This window comes from Protomyctophum parallelum (genome assembly GCF_964188405.1).
Source record: "Protomyctophum parallelum genome assembly, chromosome: 16".
In the NCBI taxonomy this organism is placed as follows: Eukaryota; Metazoa; Chordata; class Actinopteri; order Myctophiformes; family Myctophidae; genus Protomyctophum; species Protomyctophum parallelum.
This window is the reverse complement of record NC_139711.1, coordinates 6463343-6487488: the sequence shown is the minus strand read 5'-3', so window position 1 is coordinate 6487488 and position 24146 is coordinate 6463343. Positions and strand designations below refer to the sequence as shown.

General features: G+C 45.1%; 1 protein-coding gene across 1 annotated transcript in view; it reads right to left on the bottom strand.

Moving 5' to 3' along the window:
- Positions 1–24146, bottom strand: part of LOC310873555 (teneurin-3) — a 244046-nt gene that overhangs the window by 3800 nt on the left and 216100 nt on the right. Inside the window, exons 21-26 of the mRNA XM_083786011.1 lie at positions 20713–20867; positions 14593–15482; positions 12081–12256; positions 9199–9434; positions 7297–7593; positions 184–1795 (exon numbers count right to left, since the gene is read on the bottom strand). Coding sequence (XP_083642137.1) covers positions 184–1795; positions 7297–7593; positions 9199–9434; positions 12081–12256; positions 14593–15482; positions 20713–20867 — 3366 coding nt within the window. The remainder of the gene's footprint in view (positions 1–183; positions 1796–7296; positions 7594–9198; positions 9435–12080; positions 12257–14592; positions 15483–20712; positions 20868–24146) is intronic.

Sequence of the window (24146 nt, the reverse complement as noted above, 5' to 3'; positions counted from 1 at the left end):
GCCGTGCACACCAACTTGCATTTACAGGACAGGTGCTCCTTTGTGAACTAGCCCTAAATAATAATTGTACAGCCCTGTGTGTGTGTGTGTGTGTGTGTGTATATATATATATACCGGTATAATATACAGCATGATTGAGATTTTAACAGGTTATACTACTTTATACTATTTCCACTTTCTTACCGGCAACATACTCTCTGACTTCATGCACTTTGCTGATGGGGTTGTTGTTCCTGAACATGTACAGGTTTAACGGTGCTGGCTCATTCGCTATTCTCTTCCACGTGCTGACGTCTGGAACAGTCCACCTGCCAGGCATAATGTCATAGTCCCTCTCCCCAAAATGTATCAGTTTAGTCAGAGGGTCATACAGCCCTCCATGAAATCCCAGCACCAGCTGGAAGTCCGGGTTCGAGTCAAAGTAGACTTCCCCGTAGGCTGTGTGCTGTACCTGTTTGACCAGCAGGCCGTTGCTGGTGAAAACAGCCACCGGCGTGCCAGTGTTATCGCAGGCGATGTAGAACTCTTCTCCGCTGCTGATCTCCATGGCGAACAAGTGGCCCTGCAGGTCGTAGTAGAGGGACGTGATCTCTGAACTGGAGTGGTTGTAGACGTGCGTGATCCTGGCCGGGTAGCTCAGGTCGGCGTAGAAGTACTGGAGGTGCTGGCCCAGGCTGGTCTTGGTGGAGACTCTGCGGCCCAGGCCGTCGTAGCGATACTGAATGGTCCACCCGTTGCCCTTGCTGTACACCCTCACCAGCAGACCTTTGGAGTTGTACTCAAAGATCTCCGCGCCGCGCTGCCGGAGGAACCCGTCTTCGTCCATGCGGTACTGGACGTCCCCGAGGCGCGTGATGCGGTCCCTCAGATCGTAGCGCAGTGGCAGCAGCCGCGCGCTGTTCCCCGGGTTCAAGAGGTGGAGGTTGCCGTTGAGGTCGTAGGTGTAGCGCCACGTCACCTTGTCGTTGAGGTAGACCGTCTGCAGCTGGCCGTCCACGTCGTACTCGTAGCTGTACTTGGTGGTGTTGGCGAACGGGCCGATCTTGATCTCCCGCCGGGTGACGCGCCCGACGTCGTCGTACTGGAACGTGATCCAGTACATGAGGGAGCGGAAGATCTCGTACTGGATCTCCTTGATGCGTCCGTGGGCGTCAAAGTGCTTGGTGTACGTCATGACGGCGGTGGAAATGATCTGGTTGATGTCGTAGTAGATGACCCCGAACTTGCCGAACTGCTCCACCTTCCCGGAGATGTCGTCGAACTGGTACAGGTCGATGGGCAGCGGCGTCTCGTTGATCACGCCCTGCACGCTGGTGACGCGCAGGCTGCTGTCGTAGGTGTAGTCGAAGCGCGCGTTCACCATGCCGTCCTCGCTGAAGCGGAAGATCTGCCGGTCGACCAGCGGTCCGATCTGGCGGTAGCGGATGGAGCAGATGAAGCCCTCGTTCTGCAGGTTGACCGTCTTCAGCACGCCGGCCGTCTCGTCGTAGGTGAAGCTGACGCGCGTGGAGTCGTACAGGATCTCCGACAGCTTGTTCTGCCGGCGGTACTTGTAGAGGACGCGGCGGCCCGTGCCGAGGTGGGAGACCCTCAGCAGGAGGCCGTCCTCGCTGTAGTCCACGGCCACGGAGGCGTTGCTCTCCGGAGGCCGGTACAGGTTCCGGTAGTAGCCCACCGAGCGGAGCGTCTGCATGGTGTAGCGCGCCACGCTGGGCATGGTGACGGCAGACAGGCGGTCCAGAGAGTCAAAGTCAAAGATGTACTGACGCTGGCTGTGCAGCAGCAGGATCATGGACTAGAGAGAGACAGAGAGAGAGAGAGAGAGAGAGAGAGAGAGAGAGAGAGAGAGAGAGAGAGAGAGAGAGAGAGAGAGAGAGAGAGAGAGAGAGAGACAGACAGAGACAGACAGAGACAGAGACAGAGAGAGAGACAGAGACAGAGACAGAGACAGAGACAGAGAGAGAGAGAGACAGAGACAGAGACAGAGACAGAGACAGAAGAGGTCAATAACAATAGTTTATAAGTTTGGGCACTGTGAATTAGTAATTGCTAATAGGTTGCTACAACTATAAATTATCTTCTTAGCGATTATTCCATACACCTTTTTGTTTTATATAATACAAAATAATGTATTATGAATCAACGTGAACACATTTGAATAGTTTGTTTTATCAAATCTACAAGCTCCCAACTTGTGAGCTTGTAGATGGCTATACAGTTATTTTGGGCAATGTTTATTAAAAGCAATATGTTTTTTTCAAAATAGAAGAAAAATATGAACTGTTCCACCCCTAATTAAATAGTAAACTTTCTGTTGTGACACTTACAGTAGAAATATCAAGGTTAAAAAAAAAGAAAAAAGTGGAACAATTATTTATATTTAGAGCATGAAAATGTTATCCATTTAAAGTACAAAAAATACAGTATATTGAGTAACAGTCTTCAGGGAAGGTTCAACATAGACGTACAGCAAAAAGCAAAAGAGTCTAGTCACTAGAACACACACACACACACACACACACACACACACACACACACACACACACACACACACACAGATCGAACAAACAGCCGTGTTTATTTTTAACTAACCCCCCATCCAGACTTTATTTGATTAATTCATATGCACTTTGGATTAGAGTAGGGCTTCCAGAGCCTTGCCACCCTGGCTGTTGAAATGTCAAGTTGAGTTCAGTCATGCGTTGTGTCAGTGAGGTTCCTCTCGCTCCCTGAGCTCTCTGAGCTCCCCGTATCACGGCGCTGACACGACCTCGCCTCGGTCACGCAACCAGGACGAGTGGCTGGAAAAAACCCAGACACTCCGAATTAAACAGCGGAGCATCCCTCACATGCTAATCACATGCCAATGCCGTTTGGGAGCAGCAAGGGAGAAAGAGGGGGGGGAGAGAGAGAGAGAGTGAGAGAGAGAGAGAGAGAGTTGAGCTTGACATCTGGAGAGATGGAAGTATCACATCAATCTTTAAAAATGTAAATACATGTGACCCAAACAATTACCGAGGCATAACGTGTCAGCAACAACCTGAGGAAGACAGACAGACAGACAAGACAGACAGACAGACAGACAGACAGACAGACAGACAGACAGACAGACAGACAGACAGACAGACAGACAGACAGACAGACAGACAGACAGACAGACAGACAAGACAGACAAGACAGACAAGACAGACAAGACAGACAAGACAGACAGACAGACAGACAGACAGACAGACAGACAGACAGACAGACAGACAGACAGACAGACAGACAGACAGACAGACAGACAGACAGACAGACAGACAGACAGACAGACAGACAGACAGACAGACAGACAGACAGACAGACAGACAGACAGACAGACAGACAGACAGAGAGAGTTGAGCCTCCAGCTTGACATCTGGAGCGATGGTATCAATCTTTAAAAATGTAAATACATTTGACCCAAACAATTACAGAGGCATAACGTGTCAGCAACAACCTGAGGAAGTTATTCTGAAGCATCCTAAACAGAGTACATAGTACTGAAGTTTGTATACTGTAGCTATGGTATAATAGCTATACCACCCACACCTTCATAAATCAACATCATTTTCTCTTGTTTTGTAGATTTCATAAAAGTACTCGACTCATTTTGCTGCAATGGTCTGTTCCTGAAATTAATTGCAAACTATTTAGGAGGTAACAGATACAAAGCAGAATATACTTATGAAATGTGCTATGAAAATTGAGGCTGCAGTCTCAGCCCATGCTGTTTTTCTCAATAGTTTAAACACAATTACTGAAACACAACTGCACGCACTGAAAACTGCACGGCCAACCCCCAAAACACTTTCACCATCAATAAGTTCAAAGTCCCTCAAAATAATTTAAACTCATTTAAATGAGTCCACATGGGCATACACTCCCAACAAAGAACTCTGCTAAGCTGAACTCCGTGCCAATTTCCCCCTAATTAGGATATATAAAAAACGCTCTACAAAGCAAATGACCCAAACTCCCACCATTACAAAACTCTCCATTTCCAAGAGAAGAACATAGAGCGAGTCCCCTCAGCCAGCTGGTCCTCAGGCTCACAGCACAGCCTCCACACTCAATCTGCTCCAACCACATTATAGCTCAAGAAACAGAAAATTACATTAACTATTGGCCCTCTACCACAAAAGCTCAAAGCTAAGTTCAACGCTATTTGGCTTAGTACACGGTAGCAGTACTTTCTGAGCACCAAGCCTGATCAGAAACGATGTACAAACTGATCATCAGTGATCACTACTTTGCCAGAGAGCGGCTGACAAAGACATGGTTGCCTAAAGCGTGATTTATACTTTGTCGCGCCGTACGTACACTGGCATCGCGTGCTGAAAATAACGGATCTACAAGCTCACAGTGCATTTGCAACGCAACGTGTTGTGAGCTTGGTATTTTTCAACACGCGGACACGTTCATACGACGTCGTAAAAAATCAGTCTTCAGTGCAAAACTCTGACAGCGGCAGTGCAGCGTGAAGTGCTGCCCACAGCACACCAACAGTATAAGCGTCACACTGGCTGCCACACACACGCTGCAGGGATGAACAGCACTGAGAACACACACGCCGTGGGACATTTGTTCTGTCCGAGGCATCTTGATTCCTCAGCTGAATGAATAACCGCAATCTCCAGAGCTATGGCTCATCAGTCTGTCCCCCGTCTATTGTTGTCTCGACAACAACAGGTTGGGACTATAGTCTGCAGGTTTTGGAATCTGCTGTGGGGGCAACAAGCAGAACGGCACGTGTTTCGACTACAAAAACCTTACCTCGGCGTAATCGTCGGCTTTGTAACTGAAATATTCTATAATAAAATAACCCATTTTACTTGAGATCAGATTCTAAAAATGTCTTCTACATCCTGACAGTTTTCAGAAAAATGTTTCTACTGTATGTCAGTCGTTCTTCGATTTCTAGCATATAGCATAATGCTAACACCAAAAGGGGTCCCCGCCTAAAATGGGATAAGAAGCACCTGAATGGACAGAACAATGAGTGCCGGCTACCATTTCTTATGTACTTTTGGAGCCGTGCACCCGGCAAATACTTTTCATGCGTTTTGTTTGTGTGACTGGAGTCAGAGTTGCTATGCAATACAACAATATACTGTATATTGCTTTTTCTGTGGCGGTGATTATCCCTGGAAATGGGTCGCCAGGCACTGCAGAACGCAGACAAGCGCTGGTGCGGGTCGACTACCACAGCTGATGTGGGGGCTGTGCATAGGCTAGTCTGTCTCCAGAAGATAGGTGGAGACAGAGCAACATTAGAACAATGGAGACATTAGAACAATGTACTTACAAAGATTAAATGTAAACTCCAGACTGGCTGACCATGCCCTTTAGACAATTTAGACATTTTTTCTCTCTCTCTCTCTCTCTCTCATTCATACCAATAAAACATACTGAATTGAGCTGAATTAAATTGAATTTTGGGAGACAGAGAGTCAGAGAGAGAGAGAGAGAGAGAGAGAGAGAGAGAGAGAGAGAGAGAGAGAGAGAGAGAGAGAAATCTGTTGTCTGGGTACATGTTCACATGGCGGGATCCGGCCTGGTCAAAATTGGAACACACAGCGGAGACACACCTGAGTGAACTTTACAGCGAGGTTTCCACCGCGTACACCAGTATTCCACCGGCAATCTATTTCCTGTTGGTGTTGGGAACTGTTCAGAGTCAGCAGGTGCTGAACCAGAGCAGACGAACAACCGGATTTAACCCATTCTGACCTGAGATCAGATTCACACGAGGTTTCCACTGGACACACACTGGTCTGATTAACCCATTCTGACCTGAGATCAGATTCTAAAAATGTCAGTCGTTCTTCGATAAAAAAAAAAAAGCAGACCTACAAGCTCGTATCGCGCCACTCAGTGGCGCGATATGAGCTTGTAGATCTGCTATTTTTCAATAGCTAAAGCATAACATGATGCCAACACCAAAATGGGTGCCCGGTCAGAATGGGTTAAAAACCCACCATCCCAGTGGATGGTGGGTGCTTACACCACCATATATAATACATTAGTTTCTAGCAAGGCAGGATTTGCAACTCCAGCTACCAAGGTTTCTTCACTGAAATCATAGTTCAAGATTCATTCACACACAAATCAATCTTATGGCCAGACTAATTAACAGTGGATTGTGCCTTCATGCCTGCACTATTCATATGTTTAATTCGTCATTTTAATGCCAATAGATGTCACTTCCGGTTTAAGGAACAATAACATCCGGTACTAGCTTTGTACTGTGCAGCACTATCAGATGTCCGGGATGCTAAGCGATCATTGTTTATTTTAATAACTACCGTAATTTCCGGACTATAAGCCGCAACTTTTTACCCATGATTTGAACCCTGCGGCTTATACAACGGTGCGGCTAATCTATGGATTTTTACAGCTAACGCAGAGCCATCTAAGGCTCTGAGCTAACGAAACGGCCACTAGGGGGCCACCTGCGGCTTATATTCCGGTGCGGCTTGTATACGTACATATTGGGATTTTCCCTCAATTTGGCTGATGCGGCTTATATTCAGGTGCGCCTTATAGTCCGGAAATTACGGTAAGTCAAATTAAGCTCTAATCAAGCCCAAAATATCGCATTTTACCCAGCGATGCACATAAAGACCGCGCGCGTGCATGATCTACCGGTTTTAGGTAGATTACATCGGCCGTTAGCCAAACAAGCTAAAAGTTGCTACATTTTGGCCAAGGCCGTAGCGTAACGGTCTGGGCACCGGACTGGTGATCCAGTCGCAGTGTGCCGCGGGTTCGACTCCCGGACCCGACACGGCCTTTACTGCATGTCATCCCCCCATCTCTCTCCCGTTTCCTGTCAGCCTACTGTCTGTCCCTTCAAAAATCAATAAAAGGCGTAAGCCGCAAAAAAATATCTTAAAAAAAAAAAAAAGTTGCTACATTTTGTTATATTAAAAAGTTGAGACAATTTTCGCCAAAGCAAACCGAGCATCAGCCAAAGTGTGGGGAAAATATTGCTTCAATCGTTTCCCACCATCCAAGCAACACAATATTTGTATTGCTTTCGGTGTGACTGCACCTTAACCACTTGAACTCCAGCATCCCTATTCTGGGGGGAACATTAGCCAAAAACAGTCGATCTACAAGTTCACAGCGCTTTAGCAACATGCAGCATTGTGATCTTGAAGAATGTAGAGAGACTTTTTTTTGTGCGTTTATAGATTTTTGGCGAACAACAGTGTGTGTGTGGTCATTAGAGAAGTGGGAAAACAATTTGAAGGCTTTGCACTTTTCCCTCACCTTCTCCAGGTAGGTGTAGCTCCAGGTCTTCCCGTCGGCGAACACCCGGGACACCAGCCGCCCCTGGGTGTCGTACTCCACCCTCTCCGTGGTGGGACCCCTCTGCAGGGCGCTTATCTGCCCGCCGCTGTTGCGGCTCACGTTGACGGGCAGCAGCTTGCTGCTGGGGACCCATAGCACCGGGTGACCGGCCGCGTCGTAGATGATCTTCAACAGGAACTTCCTGTGGTCGTCGTAGATCTTCTCCGTGCGGAGAGTCCGGTCGTAGTCGACGGAGAGGATGTTCCGACCGTTCACCTGCGGGGTTCAGGAGCAAGAATTAAGGTTGATAATCAGTTCAAATTGGCGGTTGTCCGGTTTATTACAAGAAGTACATTGGAGGGAGGTTATGAGTGTAGTGCAGCAGTGGAAGTTGCTTTATGCACTTTACATTGTTCATTTACTCGTGTTTAATATCGTGTATATTGTCTGCATTTCTTTTGTTCCATTCTTCTAAATGGGAGCATCTATTTTAGACTATTGGGACAAAAAAGAAAGTCTCAATGATTAAACTTTGCACGCCCAAGGCTACAGAGCACTTGAATACATTATAGTTACGAATACAAAAAAAGAACAATTTGAATCAGGGATACATTTGAAGAGGTTCACGTATTCTTTCTGTGGCGGTGGTTTAAAATTGTTTGAGCACTTACTGCCCTGTGGAAGTCACAGTGAGAGATTAACAGCCCCTATTGCTGGCTTCATTAGACACTGGCAATCGCTCAGGTGCGCTTAAATCACAACCCGACACCCCCCCCCCCCTTAAATTTACTGGAGGCGAAAATTGCTGTGAGGCAAAGTAACTACCCCAGTTAAGTTCATAAAGCAAACCATCAATCGAACAGACAGTTTCTGGGGAGGGGCTATACGATGTGGAGTAATATACAGTGCAGGAGATATTGATATCCCCATTATATGCAAGTTTAAATGTTTATATGACCCATAAAAGCCCAGGGGAAGACAGGGGTATAGAAAGGACTGTTTTAACACAGTACTATTCTTCACATCAAAAGGCAGGAGGCTTTTGGTGACTTTACAGTACCATGGATCCATGCAGTTTTTATGTGGTTGGCAGAAAGCAACGTTATAGTCTCTTGGGCCAAACCCGTTTCTATAGTGGCTCTACTTGGGGAGAGCCAGCAGGGCGGGCGGGGGGGGGGGGGTTCAGTGTCCCATAACCTGATTTGATTGTTCAGCAACTGGCAGGCTTGAACCTTCATGTGCGTTTACGGTTCAAATCTCCGGCCGAGCCAATCAAATTAATCAACAGGAAACACATACGTAGGCCTATATGCCCCGTTCCGAAAACACCTGGACTACAGTTATGCACAGAGTCGATTAAGGGAATCGAGAGTGGCAGAGGCTGCCGAAACTCTCTAGCGGGGGTTGAACTGAAAGTGGCACCATAAGATGGCCCGTAAACTATAGCTGAGCCTCGCCCTAAATGCTGAACCATTCAGACTTAAGCCAATAAATGCTCCCGGAAATAGCATATACCCACAAGCTCACAATGCGTCGCATCTGCGCTCACGTCGTGAGCTTGGTTATTGATCGCTTTCCATGTCACAGCGGGAAAAAACAACAAAAACAAAAACAAAATCACACCCGTGTGAACTGAGTGGTGCAACTCCCCCCCCCCCCCCCCACCTCTCTCTCTCTCTCTCATTAGCAGGCAACAGTGCAGCACTATCGCTCGCTCTGTTTCTGGCACAACAGCGCCCCTACTGGTGCTCATTAACGTCACATAGGTGAACACATGGGTGAACACATAGGTGAACACGGGAACACGGACATTGCTGTTCCTTGGAGTGGTTGCACCACTCAGAAACTAACAAACAAACCAAAAAAATATATATATCTCACTCTCAGCTTGCGACCGAACACGATGACCTTCCCTCTGGCCTGCTCCTTGCGGAAACGCCACTCCACCAGGTTCTGTCCGCTGTCTCCCGGCAGGCTCATGTTGCGCCTGGCCACGGTGGGGTTGGCGGCTCCCGCCAGGATGTGAGGTTCTGTCTGGTAATGGGTGTCCATCCCGTTGGCGTACGTGATCCTCAGAGAGTTGTCCACGCCCACCTGATAGCTGCTTCTACACTGGTCTGGAGACGGAAGGGACGAAGCAGACGGGCAATTAAGACACAGCAGAATGGGTAATTATGTTGGAGGAATCTGTTATTAACGATCCCGGGGGATAATTGTGCTAAATGACTTTGAAGGCACTTGTTTCACATTAGAGTGTTTTCAGATGAAAAGGACCGAACTGAAGTGTCTATAGAAGGGGAAATGGGCCATCTGGGTGTAAGCCCTACAGAAAACCATCTAGTCATCCAGCAGTGGTGGAAAGTACAGTTACTCCAGTACTTTAATTGAGTATTTCCATACAGGGCTGCTTCGATGCCTCTCGGCGCCCAATGCGAGATTAGTAGATGTTGCACGCTGCTTGTGCGGACCACTCGTTGAAAACCACTGAAGAATGGAAAGAGTGTGTGAAGGTGTGTATGTGTAGTATCAGCAGGATCAGAGAATGACAGAGAATCATCTTGAAAATAAAAGTGGTTACAGTAGGCCTATACTGTTTAACTTTCTCTCAATGAATGAAAACAACAACCACAGCTTGGCGCAGCTCAGTGGTCTCTGGATCTTTGGATGTTTTTGGCACGGTTTAGGACAGTCATATTCTCGTGGAGGATTTAATCAAATAAAACTTGTGAGATTAGAATATAATAAAACGATAAGAATTTGCTTGATGTATTGAAAAGGTGCCACCATGCTTTAATTGGTAGTCTCATCCTCCCCCGCCAGGGGTGGATTTAATAAAATAAAACCTATGAGAAAATAAAAAAGCGATAATGATTTGCTTCGACATCTGAACATTGCATTGAAAAGGTGCCAGGCATGATGCCATAATGATTTTTTTGGTAGTTACACTAGAACAGTCGCACAAAAAAAGTGCTGTTCAATACTCTCTTAGTATCATCTCTCTTCACTCTTGAAGACAGCGTGCCAGGACAGCCAGGTATGTATTAATCCACCAGTGTATTCCAGTGTGTTCTTACCTTTTTTTTGTCGAACCAGACGAGGGATCCATGATTACAGAATGTAAACAAAAATCTCCCCCCTCCTCCTCTCTCTCTCTCTCTCTCTCTCATTAGCAGGCAACAGTGCAGCACTGTCTCTCTCTCTCTGTTTCTGGCACAACAGCGCCCCTACTGGTACTCATAGTCATAAACTGGTGTGGGTGAACCAACACATAGGTGGGTGAACACAGACATTGCTGTTCCTTGGAGTGGTTGCACCGCTCAAAAAGCCATGTGGACACGTCTTTATTCCACCCGGAAAATACGTTTTATAAATCCGATCATTGTTTGTTTATTTAGTTTGGGCTGTTAAAAAAAAGCTTGTTTTGACCAAAAACGAGATAAATCCAGGCAGTGAGGCTGTTATTTACCCACAACAGGCTTTCCATTTCGCGCTCGGAGGAGGAGGAATACTACAACACAGCTTTTTTGCGGGGGGTTGCCTGTTAATCAAGTGTGTCACAATATCCACCACTTAAAGCAGGCAGTGCAGCAGATGAAACATTGTTGTTGTGGGGAACAGAAAAGGGGTGTAAAGTGTATGTTTATTTGTTCAATGGGGAGGGACACCTGGGCACCCACCAGAGACTTTATTTCATCTTATTATTTTCCTGGGTGGAGAACTGTCCCGCCTGGATCAAAGGCCGGGCTTGTTTCCACACTTCTACCCCACTAGACCTCCCTGTATTCATTATTCATTTAAGTCATTTCTTTGTATATTTAAGTCCTCACTATGTAACTTTTTGAATGGATACATTTTTCATTTAAGCACTTGAGCAGGAAACGAATCAGGTAAGCAGGTAGAAGAGGGACATTACATAGTGCTGCACAATTTGTGTTTAGAAAAGACTAATAATACGCAAAGGTTTTCTATTTATTCACTGTATGTTCCAATGGTCAATGTCAAAAACACAATTAAATCATTATTCCGCAATTATTTGTACATAATGACAATTCACCGTCAACTAAAACGATTGTGACAGCCCGTTAAGCCCTATAGTCTATAGAAGGAAAATGGGCACATCTAAACGTGAGCCCCACAGAAAGAAGTAGACACCGATACGCTGCTTCTACCTTTAGTCATCATCAATGCCGTCGTCTGTCAGGCACCGCAGTGCTGCACGATTTAACCTCACTGCCCCGACGAGTCGCGACGACCCCACAAGAACATTACATATAACCACTTTAGAGATGGCAGCTCAAATAAAAGCTTGTGCCTGTGGAGTCACACAGCATCTGAATCCTTCTGCAGCATGTTGTCAAGTGGTTATCTTAAATTCCCAAAATGTCTATCTATCCTTATATTGCACACTATATGACATGGTAGGAGGCAAGCCGTAGTCTGTCACATGATGTCCTAGACATGGGAGCCTCAGTGCTATTATTGTTATACTGAAGAACAAAATTAGTAGTTAGTTATGTTATTAGTTCAGAGACTTCAGACCATTGCAAACATCTGAAGGCTGAGAATAGTCACTATCACAGTGGAGCCGTAGTTCAACAAGCATGCAGTGAAGAACAAGGTGTGTGTGTGTGTGTGTGTGTGTGTGTGTGTGTGTGTGTGTGTGTGTGTGTGTGTGTGTGTGTGTGTGTGTGTGTGTGTGTGTGTGTGTGTGTGAGTGTGTGTGTGTGTGTGAGTGTGTGTGTGTGTGTCTGTGTGCGTCCTACCCTGAGCCAGGGTGTAGAAGGCACGGATGGTTGAGGTGTTGGTGGTTATGCTGATCTCCTCCTCGCTCAGCGAGCTCTCGATGTCCACGGTCAGAGCACTGTATAAGTCTGTGTACAAGTTATTCACCATGCCGGTAGGGAAGGTCACATTCATTAGCCTCCCATCACTGTCGTAGCTGTGAGGTGCAAGAGGAGAGAAGACAGGACATTCAATTATCACCACTCTTTAGACCTAGTGAACAAGACCGTTCTCTTTTCCTGTAATTCGAATGTCAAATGTCAATTATCACTCGGAAAAGAAAGAGAATGTTCCCAATTTAGAGATTGCCTGATGAGGCTTGCCATATCAAAGCAGTGTTCATCAAACGCAGGCTGAGGGAGAATTCAGTGTGTCATCAGCTGTCAATTTCTAGATTAAAAACACACACACTTGTGACGGTCATATACATTTTACATTAATTCAATTTGGATGATTGATGTGTAATTTCAGTGTCATTGACTGGGGGCTGTTGCAGTCGCTACTGTGGATGTCATTTATAATTATTCTTAATGTTACATCACAGCCTCAAACTGAACTACTGTATATCCAGATGACATTCCAGACATTTTATTTGTTTATTTATTTATTTAATTGAATGTATGCAAATCAATTCCATATGAAATAACTAGGACTTTATGTCTCTTCACTGCAGCCACCTGACCTCTGGAAAATTAATGGATATTATAAGATATAGGTTTAATAAAATACTGCATAATTGAGGCATCCCTTTGGGTTATTACAGACCTAACAGGGCTCATTTTACAGATGGGAGGCAATTTCTTTTTAATTAGGTTTCAATTAATTGTGCACCCTAAAGCAGTAGGCAGGTAAGTAAGGACAGCAATTATAGACTCAACTGGTCCTGGGCTATGGGAAACAGACGCACGCACGCACACACGCACTCACGCACTCTTACACTCATGCATACGTACACACACAAGCACACATCACACACAGTTTTTTCACTTCCAAGTTTTATTCACCTGATACTGCAAAATATAGCTGTCTAAATAGGTTGACAGTCAAGTGCCGGACTAAAGTGGAAGTTCATTAAATAAAACCTACAACTGGAAGCTCAACTCCAGGTTCTCCTTCAAGCAACCATGAAGGACATGCCATAACGTTATATTATTGGTTTTAAATATCAATTTAGAGTTTATTATTCTGATGAGAATCACCATGAGGATATTGCAAGTGGCCCAACTAATTGGCAAAACACTTTCATTTTAATGATAATATAACAACAACAATATATCAATTAAAAAAAAATATATAATTATGTTAAAAAGTAAATTCTTTACAACATTGAAAAAAAGGAGTTACTTTGTGAGAGCGATAAATTAACTTAATGTTAGTTCCACTGATCGAAGCCGGAACGCAAATAAATGAAACCCTCTGAAATGCATGCACGCCCACCCATCTGACCACAACCACAGCCAGTGAGAGGGCTGCACTTTCCAGAGTTCCAAGTGGGGCCCTGATTCAGAAAAGGTTGGGAATCACTGGTTTATTCAATTGTACATGCTTGCAAAAAGTGGACAGTTTGTTTCGGCATGTGGAACACCCAGTATTTGAACCCGGGTCACCGGTGTGGAAAGCTAACATCGTAAGCACTATAAGCCAAAGGGCATTCTCTATGATTTGTGGGACATAACCTTCAGGCTGAGGTTGTGAGTCACAATGCCACTCACTAGAATGAAGTCCGTTTGATCTGAACTAACTAACTTATAAGATTAAATCAATCTTTGGTGCTGGATCCATCCAGATAAATGTTTTACATCTCTCTGATAAAATATTAAATTGAAATGCAGTGTAATCCAGTTCAGTGGAGTGTGACAAGCTCCTTAGGTCCTACACAATGAAGGCTAATTCCGACTTTGTCACCTTTCAACATTTTCATTTACAGCTGAAAAAACTCAAAGTAAATTCAGTCAAGCGACAGGTGTGAGGAAGTATGAATTGAACTGAATCAGTTACTTTCTTTCTTTTATTATTATATTTTGAAAGACTATTGGGATGGTTTTTGTTTCTTTTTTAAATCAGTGTATATAAACATAGTATAAATATATTACGGTTCTCAAAGTTGGTATCTGAAGATCCTCAGGGTTCCTTGAAGGGGTTCCAAATGGACCCTTACAGGTCTGTAACTCTGAGTTACGGGGGGGGTTCATGACATTTAAAAGTTTGAGAAACTCTAAACTAATTGCGAACGCAGTGAGCCACTTACTATGACAGCAGGGGCTGAGTGTCTGTGTGTGTGTCACGCTGTGTGGTGTCACGCTGTTACACCACCGGCCCGCCACCAGAGGGCGCAGCTGTGGCACGCACGCACGCACGCACACACACACACACACACACACACACACACACAGGGCGCAGCTGTAGCACACACACACACAACCACACACACACGAGCTGCGTTCGCTTCACGCGTTTGCGCGTCTTACTTGTATATTAACTCAATGTACTCACTCATAGAATGTTGTCCAGCCAATCTCCGAGGTCTTGGTTGCAAGCAGGCCGTTGTTACCGTGGTAGGTGAGGAGCGCCAGTTCCTGCCCCTGGGCGGTCAGGGTCTTCAGGCCCCCATTGGTCCCCATGCTCATCCAGATCACCTGGTTGTCCGGGGCGACGATGCGGACCGGCATGCGATTGGTGTCCCTGCGGATCCGCAGGGTGTTGCCGCTGCTGTCCGTCACCGCCGTGACGTCGTTCTCGGCGCTGTAGCCGAACGTGTACTTGAAGTCTCCCGTGAGCAGGCTGGACGTGTGCTGGTGCGTTCCGTTGACGTCAAACACGTACAGTTCCTGGGCGTCGGGGGAGGCGACCTCGTACTGCGGGCTGGACCCCGACGTGGTCACCGTCGGCCCGTTCCTGGAGATGGCCCGGATGCGGATGTTCCCCAGGTCCGCCACGTACAGCGCCCCGTCGGGGCCGGCCACCAGGGAGGACGGGGCGTTGAGCCGGGCGTCCTTGGCGTACCCGTCCCCCGTCTGGTAGCAGTCGCAGTTGGCGTCGTTCTTGCAGTCGCAGTCGGACAGGGTGCCGGCCATGTGGGTGATCTCGCCGTCCGCAGACACCATCCGGATGCGGCTCATCTTCCGCTCGTCCGTCTCGGCGACATAGAAGGCTCCGTGGTACGACACGGCGATGGCGACGGCCGACTCCAGAGGCGTCAGCAGCGCCCGTTGACCTCCCGCTATGCCGTGGTCCATTCCAGCCAGCGGGCAGTGGACCGGGCGCCCGGCCGCGATGCTCACCTGGCCGTTCTCGGTGATGCGCAGGACAATGTTGTTGTCCAAGACGTAGAGAGAGTTGTCCATGGGGCTGAAGGAGAGGTCAGTGGGCCACTCCAAGATAACCTGCAACATGAAACATTTAGATTAGTTAATCTGCCGTGACATTCTGCCGTGACAAAGGACAGTGTGTTCTGTCATAATCTGAATCTATCTTGTCAAAAATGACCTCAAGAGGCATCCGAGGTGGTCCTGCCCACCCCCAAGTGGTCCTACCATTTCCGCATAATGCCTCCGTCACTTTGTGTTTGTGAGTGAGAAGCATTTAGTCTTTAGTAACTTTCTTGGTTTTGTAAAGGAAAATTATTATGTGAAACTATAATAGCCTTTTTGTCTGTCTTCAATCCATCACGTCCATCCATCACATCCAGCACATCTGTTGAATTAAATGTAAACGTAAATTTTGCATTTATTTTTGTCTAAAAGAAAATGACAAAAGAAACTACCTGAAGATTAAAAAGCATTTCTCTTATTTATTTATTTTCTTCTTGTATTTGCCATTTCATTTGGATTATGAACAAATTAATTATGTGATATGCTTCACAGTGACAGGTATCTTAATAAGTCTATGGTCAATTAAAAAAATATATTAAACATTAGACTAGAGTGCACTTGGGAGTCTCCAGAATGTTTGGTCATGATAATAAATCTAACAATCCCTCTTTTTGCTATGCTGTCTCTTATGTAGCATGCACGAGTGTAGTTAGTACTGGTCGGTAGAGTACTAGCGTCTTATCAGACACTCCATGACAGGTCTTTATTCTGTAGTCTGTTGCCCCAGGGTCTTTCAGTCTGGTCTTCACTGGCTCCTAGCAGAACATCTGCCTAATGAACAATATTCTTCTGTGACATTACAAATGCGTTGCTCTCATATTATTCAGCGGGCATCGCAGCGTTCTGCTGACCTCCCAGAACATCACATACAGTCAGTCTCAGTCTCTCTCTCTCTCGCCTCCGTGCACTGAAAACACAGATTGTCTTGCATTTTCCTAAAACAATGTATACATGTATGTACGTATGTGCGTGCATAATGTCTTCCGCTATCATACATGAAATGGAAACGTTTGGTACATCTGCTGTCTAGGCACTGCGGCTTGTTTCACCCTTTGACTTGGCACTGCTGGGTGGCTTGTAAAGTTGGTGATCTAAGCAGTTTAAAACTTATCCTACAATTGCACTTGTAAGTCCCTCCGGACAAGAGCGTCAGCTAAACGTCTAAAATGTAAAGCGGTTAAAGATAAAACTAATGAGAAAGCCCAAGGTCATGTGTGATGGAGCTCATGGGGCACGGAGGTAAAGAGCCCTCCGATCCTGTTCCAATCTCATTCTCAACAGCCCAGGGCACTTTTAAAAATTCTCCTCCCACAGAGAGAACCTGATTATTATATGATGTGCCACAAACACATTCATTTTAATCTCATGAAAGCTTTTTCTTGGCTTTTATTTTCTTCGTCATTATTCCTGGGGGGTGCCAGGTCTGAGGAGGGTGACGGTAATGGGAAGGACGGGGCAGATAAATTCAGGAAGAGGACGGGGAGGAGCCTGGCATGCCTCTGCTGTGGAACAAACTCATCTTATTGCGCTTGGTATACTGACTACTGACCGTTGGTATACTGACTACTGACCGCTTGGTATACTGACTACTGACCGTTGGTATACTGACTACTGACCGCTTGGTATACTGACTACTGACCGCTTGGTATACTGACTACTGACCGCTTGGTATACTGACTACTGACCGCTTGGTATACTGACTACTGGCCGCTTGGTATACTGACTACTGACCGCTTGGTATACTGACTACTGGCCGCTTGGTATACTGACTACTGACCGGTGGGCTTCTAGTTATAGTTCACAGGTTTTCAAAGTGGGGGAAACGCAACGTTGTCTCAGAGTTCCACAACGGGAGATAACATTAATGTCATGTCAGAGCCATGATTCCCTATAGAACTGTGATGTGGTGGTATTAATGTGAGTGTGTGAGAAATATTCTGTAATGGCAATGTGGAAGTTTGACTAATGACAGCCACGCTGTATATCCAACTGGCCAGATAAAATATATATTACGACCCTATCTGCCGCTTTAATTGGAGAACCACGTTGTTGGCTGGATAGGGCATGCAGAGTGATTTTTTAAATCTGTTAAGTAGCGTTAGCTCACTCAGCTGTACCAAATCCACAGCTGTGGCAAATCTGCTGATTAACATTAAAGTTTACCACCCTCATAATACCAAACAAGGCCCAAAAGGGCCATGATGTCAATTAGGGCTGGGCAAGGCAATTGAATATTACAATATTCAAATACCTCAATATTGCTATTGTGATGTTTACAGTGGTTTATTGGTTGGTTATTATTGCCCACGTAAGTGGGTAAAGGGAAATGCACTCCATATTTGGGCGTACAGTATGGGCACAAAAGGGGGCATGCATGCCCATATTCAGTATGGGCGTATACTGTTGATATCGGCGATCTCCATATGGGCATAAAAGGGACTGACTGATACAGAGATCCGACCGTTATGCCCATAATGTGCATATAATCAATCAATCAATCAATCAAGCTTTATTTATATAGCACAATTCAGACAAAAAGTGCAGTTCAATGTGCTTCACAGGAAGAAAAGAAAGGAATAAAAAAATATGGGACTGACCGACTTCAAACGCAGTGGCAAGGACACGAGGGAGTGCGGTGCCTGTTGGCTCGAACCACTAGTTATAGAAAAGTCAGGTAAATTCAGATAATCATACAGTATTTAAAGTCATACTGTATGACTAATTTTAGTAATCTATCGATTCATTTTAGTAGTCGTTTAGGGGACAAAACTGGTAGCTCCGTTGTCATTACAGTGTCAGTGTGTATGTTTGGCTATTTTCACAGAATATTCCCTATTATGTCCAGCATAGGGACATTCATGTGGTTCAAGCTGGTCTTTTATATTATATAGTACTTCATTGCATGGAAAAGAAAACGTGATTTTTACTCAAGCCGTGACCCATACAAAATTGGTCCGTGACACACAAATGGGTTCCGACCCACTGTTTGGGAAACAGTGCCTTAACCCCAGAATATTACAGCACACCTACAAACATCCTTGGCTGAGGTCATTAGAATTTCAAATGAGGAAACAGATTAGACTATAACAGTGGCAGTGGCAGCCACTTCAAAACAGGCTCCACAATGCAGAGATAAATTATTTTTATTTTTATCTATCTTCTGCCATAACCTGAAAACTCATCTCTTCAAAAAACACTCTGTATGAGTTCCCCACCCTCTTTCTCTCCCACAAATCACACCGCTATTTCTAACATCGAACTTTTCAAAAGACACTGGAAAATGCGCCTGTTTGTTGATTTAGAAAAGAGAACGTATACCTTTTCCCCACTGGCTGTCCACCCCCTCCTCCTGACAAGCACTTCTCCATTATGCATGACCATTCCACAAACACAAGAATATTTGTTAGCTATATCAGGGATCTCATGTCAATCACACCGGAGCATTCCATAGACATGCTATGATGTCTTCATATAAGTGCTGTGAGTTTGAAACTTGTGATGATTCCTGTTGGTTTCTTGTCGGTGAGATTAAGTGAGGGTTATTCCAGAGTTGAGAGTTGTAGGCGAGTCTGCATTAAAATAACACCAGCAAATGTCCCAAACTTCAACGTGAATTCTTAAACATTTTGTTGACACTCCGCAATCACCTGGAATCCACAAAACCCAGTAGTCACAGGTGTCTACTGTCTGAATGAATGTTGTGTCTATTTTATGGTTTACTATTAGAATGGGTGTTGTGTGTGCCTAATAATGTATAGTCTACTGTCCTGTGCGTCTTAAATTGGGCTCAGAGAGATTACCCACTATGAACCTCGTACTACAGTATCTATCTATAAAAGCACCGAAAAATGTCTGTCAGTCATTCTGTCTGTCCTTCTGTCTGTAGCCTTACACTTCCTTACAGATCACGTGGCACCAGTGAAATACATGTTGGGAGGGACACAGATTAATGTATGTATGGTCACAGTTTTCTGCGCAACATTCCCCTTGCCTTCCCCACGCACCGGCACCTCCCCTTTTGGTTACAGTGCTCTGCTGAACCACACCGGGAAACCTCCCGACACGGCTATACTACATACACGCTCGACACCCGACACTGACACACAGGACTGACGACGCCTCTCTCTCTCTCTTCTCTCTTGCTTTTCACTACAAAATTCTGTCTCTCTCCGCATCAACAGAGCTGGCATCGGCCAGGCGCATACTACAGTTATTATTTAACAACTGCGCTATGTGATGTTGGAACGTCACTCCATATCATAACTTCAAACCAAACGCGGGTGAAACGCCTGGCCACTGACGACGCGAGGTTACAGATCTGTCACGGGCGCCACTGTTATTTTGACACCTTCAAACCAAACGCGGGGAAAAACAGCACAGGCATTGTGGGCGGCAGACAGGCAGCTGCTACACACAGTGCATAGCCTACTACAGTTATTTAACCACTTTGCATTGCAATGCGATGTTGGAATGTCACTTCATATAATAACTTCAAACAATGAACAGCATGGCCAGTCATAACATTAATAATAATAATACCATCCACTACTCCATGGAAGGGGAAGACATGTGCCGTCGGTACAATTCAATGATAAAATACATACAGACAGACAGATGCAATGACCAAAGTTTGGCTGCCTGTCGACACCACTTGAGTAAAGATGGCAAGAGATGGCAACACATTCGCTCTTCCGGCCTCAATAGCTCAGGAACAAAACATGCCTAAATCACAAAAAAACATCTCATTCTTATCCTGACTAGATAAAGAACAAACGACAACTTCATTTGAAGCCCAAACAGCCAACCTCCAATCGGTTAGGGACCGTCTACAAAGTGCAACAACGAAAGTGAAAATATTCAATAACTTCATTTCTATGCAGAATATTGCCAACAAATCACACATCAATGGTGTACTTATGATTGTACTACAGCATTTATTTGCGAATGAAAGGTTTAATTTATATAGGCCTACTATTAGTGAATATTTTTTTCCTATTGCCTTGCATAGGAAAATCAATTACATCGCATTACCCACACTGAACATCATTTGCTGTTCATATATTCAGAACGGGTAAGGACTAGTAACAAACACTGTATACTATATATTTGAAAGTAAGCCACTCGCTGGCACTGTGCTACATGTTAAGTGCCTTGAGACAACTTGTTGTGATTTGGCACCATAATTACAATCACATTGAATTGAATTGTGACATGTGAGCTATACATGTGGCACTTCAATCACCTGATTGATGTCCATGCTGCTGTCACAGGTGAGGGGGCGGGCAGACGTGAGGTCGTTGGAGCCGAGGAAAGTGGAAATGATGCCGTTTTGATCCACCTTCCGGATGGTCGTTCCGTCTACGAAGTAAATCAAGCCATTCTTGTCCAAAGCGATGCCTGTTGAAGACCAGAGGTGGAAGGGGGGAACGTAAGAGGGGGGGGGGGGGGGGGGGGGGTGAGAAAGGTAAAGTGAGAACGGAGGTGCATGCGACCGATGCCGCATCTCGCCACCACTCACATGACTCCGAGGACGAAACACGACGGATACATGTGTCGAGTTTGCCTTCCTATTATTCAGGTCACTGAAAAAAGCGCAGCCATCAATAATTGACGGGGCTGCTTTTCTGCTATTAAATAATTTCTCGGATAGAAAGTGGGAAAGGCTGTATTCATGCGGTATACGAGTGTTTCCGCCTGGCTCTCTTTATCTAACCCCCCCCCCCCCACCCTCCACCCCTTGCCCCGCCCATTCCCGAGGTCTAAAAACAGACCCGGGTAGCCGTGCCCGTGTGTGCCATCGAGTGGCGCGTTTGTCAGGACATTTTGTTTGGTGCCTGCAATCATCCACAATCTGTCTGTTCTGTTTGTAGGAATGGATGAACACCAGGGAGGAAATGACAGCATCAGACCATTTTGTGTGTGAAAAGTGGTGAGTAACAAGCGTTGGTTGCCATGGCGACGTGGGCACTGCGAAGAGTATTAAATTGTCTGACTGACTGAGTGTTGTTGCATGGGATCAGGAGGTTCAGAGGGTTGCAGGTGATCCGAGGGCTGAGTTTCCTGCTGTCGACTTGTCCCACATGGTGGGAAAACATTAGCAGGCCGTGTCAGCCCCATATCCCTCTCTGTCTCTCTCTCTCTCTGTCTTTGTCTCTGTCTCTCTCTCTCTCTCTCTCTCTCTCTCTCTGTGTCTCTTTCTCTCTCTCTCTCCATGTCACTGTGCTGTCTGAAACCAGCGAGATTGGGAATTCATTTAAACCTTGGCATGCTTCCTCTCCCTGCCGCCGAGAAACAAATTGGGACATTACCGCACTTAATACATTGCTTATTCACAGCTTATGTCATATATCAACATACACAAATTTTTTCCCGTTAACGGCTTCATTTTATTTTGCAGGCTCCCCATAATAAGTTAAAACGTTACTGACCACATTGAATAATTGATTTGACGTTGACTATACTGTACGAGTGTACGTCATGGAGCCGCTTTTCCTCTGGGCCACTAGACTTTTCAATCTTCTTTTGGTGCTTTAAACATTATGTTATAATTTAGCTATTGAAAAATAGCAGACCTACAAGCTCATAGCGCGCCACCGAGTGGCGCGCTACGAGCTCGTAGGTCTGCTATTTTTAAAAAATTCGTAAAAATGTGGCGCAAATCTTTGAATATATATTCTTTCAAAATGAATGTTTTTAACTCATGTCTACATGGGTTAAACACATAACCAGTGCAATACAGTCATTATGTCAGAACGCTTCAAGTCTCTGCACATTGACTGTCATACTGCACTAAAATCACTGATGACTTCCTTGATTTGCCTGGTGAGATTCCGGTGTGTATATTATTTACAGTGAGCCATAGTCAATGGGCTAAAGATGTCGGACCAACCGCATGGTCCTATAACACACTGCTGTGATTTTAAAGCAAATTCTAAACAATTAAAAACACTTATCTCAGGAAGCTGGTTGTATCGCATCCATTATGGTTACATTAAGGTTAAACATCAATCTTATATCCTGGCTTTATCTCTAGAGTATGACTTGAATGAGAAAGAACTACTTAAATCCTATATATAGTACTTCACCGAAAATAGCCAATCTATACGCTGTGAACAGTGAACTTGCTATATTAGCCGAATGTACGCTTCAGAAAAGGGATGCCTGGGTTCGTCTGGTTAAAGTTGAGTAGTTTGGTTTGACCAGGTTGCTACCCGCTGAAACATTGATGGCCCCCTATAGTGATCCTGCTGTGAATCCTGGAGAAGCTTTTGACAGTCGAAGATTCTCAGACATTTGAAGAGTCACATTTTGAGCAGAGTTCAAGCATAAAACGTTTGAAGCCTGGAGGGAGAAGAAAATGGAGCCATCTGCTCTATATGTTCTCGCCTCCGCCCCGCCATTGAAACCTTTCAAGCCCCCAGCAGAGGCTGAGCAAAGACAATTGGCATTCAGTGCTGGCAGCGACTGATGAAAAACAAACCACGTCTGATTCTGTCATTGTGACGGTCCATTACGAGGTTCCGTGGATAGCAGATAGCTAGAGTTGTGTATCTCACATGAGCACTGCAAATCGAAATCTGTCACAGTTACTTGCTGTACACTTCTGCCAGCACACACTTTAATTTCTTCTGACTGTCAATTTCTCTCCAAGAATTTAAGCAGATTTTAACGAACATGAGCCAGTGAAGTAATTTAATTTATTTAATTTATTTATTTAACCTTTATTTAACCAGTAAAGAGGCTAAAAAATAAGTGACACAGCTCTGCCAGTAGTAACAATAAATACAAGACAATAACAACATAAATACAGTACCCACTACCGAAGAAGCTCAAAGGGAGAACAGGAACGTCTAATAACGCAACGTAATAAAGGCTAATCTAAAAAAAACTAAGCAACGGAATTTGCTAATAAACTTAAAAGGAACAGAACCAACATTTGCTATATGTCAAAGCAAAGAGCAATGTTTGGGAAGTGTGCCCATGGCAATTCTTTTAAAGCTCACTAGGGGAATTACAGAAGCCAGTTTGAGTCTAGTCTGTAGGTCATTCCAACACCAGGGTCCAAAAAAAGCAAGCCATTTTTTTCTAGCCTCAGATTTTGTTGGGGGCACGACATAGCGCAGCCAATCTGAGGTTGAGAGAGTTTTGGACAAGTTCAAATTTAGAACAAATGTAAAGTGGGAGATTTACCAAGAATTGCTTTATAAGTGAGAATATACCAATGTAGCAACCTGCGAGACGTTAAGGAGTACCAACCCACTACTAGGGCGTACAGTGATGAGTCATATAGGGGGAGTTTGTTAGAAACCTCAATGCAGCATGAAACAGGGGGTCAAGTTTGCTCAGAGTTGAGGGACTAGGAAAAACGGTAGACAGTATCACAGAATCACCTAAAATGTGTCTAGCGGTTCCTCGTGGATATGCAATAGTTTAAAGTATAATGTGGCCTTGAGCGCAGTTATTGAGCCGGTGTTACTGCTTCTTGTTCATTACATTCAAAGTCACACTGGTTGGATTTAGTTTGAACCCATTTTGGGGCGGGAACCCCTTTTGGTGTTTTAAACATTATGTTACAATTTAGCTATTGAAAAATAGCAGATCTACAAGCTCATAGCGCGCCACCGAGTGGCGCGCTACGAGCTTGCAGGTCTGCTATTTATTTATTTTTTATCGTAA